Source organism: Pieris rapae, chromosome Z (genome assembly GCF_905147795.1).
Source record: "Pieris rapae chromosome Z, ilPieRapa1.1, whole genome shotgun sequence".
In the NCBI taxonomy this organism is placed as follows: domain Eukaryota; kingdom Metazoa; phylum Arthropoda; class Insecta; order Lepidoptera; family Pieridae; genus Pieris; species Pieris rapae.
The window spans coordinates 7,125,123-7,129,570 of NC_059534.1; the positions used below are offsets into that span (position 1 = coordinate 7,125,123).

The window sequence follows — 4,448 nt, forward strand, 5'->3', positions numbered from 1 at the left end:
ACCCAGTAACATTGCATAGCACCCGTGGAGGCACGAGGCGTATGGTCAGCACAACGTTCTCGTTGCAGAAGATCGGATTCCATTTTTATAGCGTTATTATTAGATCTGACATCGATCATTTACCACTTAATTTTAATTAATTGTAATTTCTTTTTAAACATAGTTTCTAAAATAAAGTTGCATTTTTTGCATCCTTTGGCTGCACCCTACGTAATTAGCATTTTGAGTGTCTTGTGTTTTTATTCGTATTTATTTTGATTAATAAAGGCCCTTTTATCAACTAGATAATCGCTAACTTTATAGTAAGTCTAAATAAGATTATATATACTACCTTTAATATTTTTATTCTGTTCAGAATTATTGTCAGTGCGGTTTGAAGTTGAAGTCGCCATTGTCAAGTAATTTAAACTTCAAATAAGTACTTGTGTTTTTTAATCTAAAAGATTATGTACATACAACTTCGAAATAAACATAAAACAGTAGTCATTCGGTTATCAGTACTTTAAGGATATCCTGCTTGAACAAGTTGATTTTTATATATTAAAAGTTTATAAAGTCTCGGTAAGTTAAAATCAATTACAAGTAATATTATTTTTTTAATATTCTAATTTTACGATTCATTTGTCTTACCTCAGAAACTCCTTATAAAAATTACTTAATTTTTTTGCAACTGTTGAAAGTTGTCTATTTAATTAAATTGGAAATTTGGAAATTAGCCCAAACGTTCATAGACATTAAAATTGAAATACGACCTTCATGGGTAAGAAAGGTCATATTAATGTGTTTATATAATTTTCCTTTGTTATTCACGAAGTGCCAACGTGATTTTGTTCTATATTATTCATGCATTGCCCTCATTTATTTGGATGAAACAGTGCTGTTGGTCTTTTTATAGAATTTGCATGATTAAAATTTTGTTTGAATCTAAGGAGCATCGTATTTTTAAAGTTGTTAGTATTTTCTGTAAACTATTAAACAAGTTTATTAAATATGTTATCTGTACAATAAATGTATATAGTGTTAATCTTAACACTACCAACGATAACACATAAAATAAGTACCTATGTATTTTCAATCACCCAGTACCTATTTGTACATAATATAACAATTCTTGCCAGGCATAATATCAACAACAAGTGCTTAATTTGTTAAAGTATAAACACCAACAATTCTTATCACTTGCCTATAAATAACATAATAAACATTATATAATATAATATAGAATAGTGGCTGTTGTATTATTTTAAATATGAAATAGCTTAGTATTTTTTTGCTATTAAATCGGTTCCAACTTTCAATAATGATATATATATAGATATTGATATTTCTATTTATTATTAATCTGTGTTAATATTTATTACTATAATAATCTAACACTTAAATATCTAATTTTATAATATTTCAATAGCAGATTTTTCAGGAAGAAGGTGATCATCCTTTGCCATTTCCTTAGTATACTTTCACTATGTACTCAGAAAACATTTACACACAGAGAAATAAATATCCAAAAACTTTGAGGCTGAAAGTAGCATGTCACCACAAGAAACACCTCCTTAATTTTAAAACACTCTTTATATGTAGCTAATAGCTATTGAAGGCATTAAATACATATTCATGATACATTTTATACTAACATAATATGTAAATATTAAAAAAAAGATTAACCTATGCATAATTCATGCATTCGTTAATTTCATTTGCCAAATATGTGACACAATTAAATTAACACGGGCTGTTTTGTTTCAGTATTGATTAGTCATGAGCAAGCTATGCAGGCAAGTTTCCATAGAGTCACCTGGATCAGCTCTAAGGGAATGTGTATTTAGTTTTGATGTTCCAGTGCCCGATGTACCCATGTATGGAGCCAGAATTAGAGTTGTATATGCTGGGGCTTGTTATAGAGCTCATCGCACTCGTTCTGCCTCAGTGTGTAGTACGTCATCTGTTTCGTCCATTGGAAGTCTCTCTGGAGAATTTGAGGGTTTTGGTTTCCATTCAACAACTCCATCACATATTGGCTTCCGCGATGGTGCTCTTTTCCCAGGATATGAGGTAGCTGGAATTGTCGATGCTATTGGAAAAGCAGCGGAGACGGACGGCATTTGTGAAGGAGCTAGAATCGTCCTATATCCTTATGAGGGTGTACCACATGGGTATGCAGACTTTATTGTTGTTCCAGATTTTAAATGCCTTGTGCCAGTTCCAGATAGCTTGCCTTTGAGTGTAGCTGCAATGTTACCAACAGGCGCCTTATTAGCCACAAATACTGTATATACAGCAATTGATAGCCTGAACAAAATCATTGAAGGTCCTAATGGGAAGGATAAAGCAACAGTATTAATTGTTGGAACTGGTGGCTTAGCTCTATGGGCTCTTCGCATTGCATCCCATTTCTTTAAACAAAGCCCACACCATTCGAAAATTAATATATCTGTTGCAACAATTAAAGATGAAGGCTTTGTAGCCAATGAAAGTGAAGAGTAAGTGTTTTTTAATTATAAAATAATTTAGGTTATTATTATTTGTAATTGGTAATAATTTAACATAATGTATGTTTAGGGTGAAAGTCGTACAATGGTCTGAAGATTTATATGAACGCCAATTGATTGAACGCACAACAGATGCCTGTGGAGGACCAGTCGATATTGTACTCAACTTTGGTACCACATCACGATCATTGCATCGATCACTGCAATGTCTTGCTCCTGTAAGCAAATCTGACTTAAATTTAATTTTTTTTTACTTTATGCTTTAATTACATTTTTTTTTATATTACACACATTAGGGTGGCCTGGTTCTTGTGACTGAGGATGTTGGTGAGAAATTGCTACCGAAATTTGCTAAGAAGGCAGAAGATATGAATGTTAGCATTGTTGTTGTACCAAATGGAACAATTGAACAGTTAAGAGAACTAGTTCAGCTAGTTGCTAATGGCGAGGTAAGACTGAAATATTAGAAAATTAAGTCGAGAATGAGTTAAGAATATTATATTACTATTAAATAGAAAACATACAGAATAAAGCAAATGTTACCATACCCTACGTATAATAGATTTTTTTTAAAATAAAGCATGTTAATTCGTTGTTTTGAAATTAAGATTTTCACTGAACTAAACTATGTTATATTCAAATACTTTTTTAGATCGAACCTCCCCCACATTCAGTCTTTCCAGCGGATGAAGCACAGGAAGTAGTGAGAAAGCTTTGTAATTCTGAGATACAAGGTCGAGCAATTTTGAAATTTCACGATGTTGACTAGACTGCCTCATCAGTAATTGATAACAATAGAAAAACTGGTCAGGTTTCGGATACAAAAATGCTACAAAGCGCAATGTATAGTATTAATTCAACAAAATAAATATGACTCCAGTATTTGAAAATTAAAATATGCTTGTTTAGTTGCCAAATATTATATATTTTTAGTGATTGGCCAATTATAATTTATAGATTATAAAAAATTATTAATTATACAAACTAATTCTTAATATCAAACAAATATACAAGATATTATAATATGTAGTCTTTAAGAAATTCCGTATGTGTATAGTTATTATTATTTATAAAACTATTATGCCTATTTTAGTGTGACAAACGGCAATTCATTGTAATTTAAGCCTGGCGATTGATAGCTTCATTAAGTCTAATTTGTGTGATATATCGGACAATTATTGTTAATTGAGTCATTAAAATATTTACTTCCATAAATAAGTATCCTATATTTGGTATACTAAAGATACTGTTATTGTAGCACGTAGGCATTAAGGATAATGGTAAAATTTTATTTAACTCATGAATCATTAACAAATGAGTTAAACAGAACGAGATTAATGTATGTTTGCATTGCCTCGTGAATAAATCACTCAAATTATATTTGAGTCAACAAATTGAGATAGGATTGAGTCAGTAGCACTAGTGTCATTGTTCAAGTGATATTTGGTGAAATTTTTACGCAAGTTTATTTTATAGACAAAGTACAGAAATGAAAGTATTTTAAAATGTCTAGTCATGTAATTTGAGTGAAAAAGTTATTTTTATTTACCCTCAACTGATGTTACAAGTATTCATTTTATGTAGATATAGTCAAGTAGGTTACGAATTACAAAATTGGTATTTTGTGAAAATTATATAATAAATGTTTTTATAAAAAAATAAATATTTTATTTCGAATCATATAATTTGTTTCAGTCCATATTTGTTATTAATTTCTTGTTGTGATTCACTGTTCGGAAGTCTTTGAAAAGATACAAAGACTTAAGACTTTTCATCCCTGGCGAGGGACATGACTTGGTTGTAATTTTACGATGTTTTGTTCCCCAGATGTCAATAACTGACCTTATTTCTTCATTGGTACCTGCATGAAGTATTATTAAGACAGTCGAGGAACCAACTCCACCTTTCTTGATAGTTGCACTGGCTCCGCAAGATTTGATGGCTACATTGTCGACGTGT

The 4,448-nt window shown here is 30.8% G+C and overlaps 1 protein-coding gene across 1 annotated transcript; it reads left to right on the forward strand.

Annotated features, from left to right (window-relative positions):
• The first annotated feature begins 406 nt into the window (after nt 1–406).
• Nucleotides 407–4,076, forward strand: LOC110999820 (zinc-type alcohol dehydrogenase-like protein C1773.06c). Its single transcript, XM_022269058.2, has 5 exons — nt 407–561; nt 1,747–2,480; nt 2,560–2,707; nt 2,786–2,938; nt 3,142–4,076. Exons 2-5 carry the CDS (start codon nt 1,759–1,761, stop codon nt 3,256–3,258), a joined length of 1,140 nt encoding a protein of 379 aa, XP_022124750.1. The 5' UTR covers nt 407–561; nt 1,747–1,758; the 3' UTR covers nt 3,259–4,076.
• Nucleotides 4,077–4,448: the final 372 nt, after the last annotated feature.

Excerpts from the sequence above, each read along its gene's own strand:
- LOC110999820 (XM_022269058.2), top strand. The coding sequence starts at position 1,759 with ATGAGCAAGCTATGCAGGCAAGTTTCCATAGAGTCACCTGGATCAGCT. Across the intron at positions 2,481-2,559 it reads GTAGCCAATGAAAGTGAAGA|GGTGAAAGTCGTACAATGGT; the intron begins GTAAGTGTTTTT and ends ATGTATGTTTAG. Across the intron at positions 2,708-2,785 it reads CACTGCAATGTCTTGCTCCT|GGTGGCCTGGTTCTTGTGAC; the intron begins GTAAGCAAATCT and ends TACACACATTAG.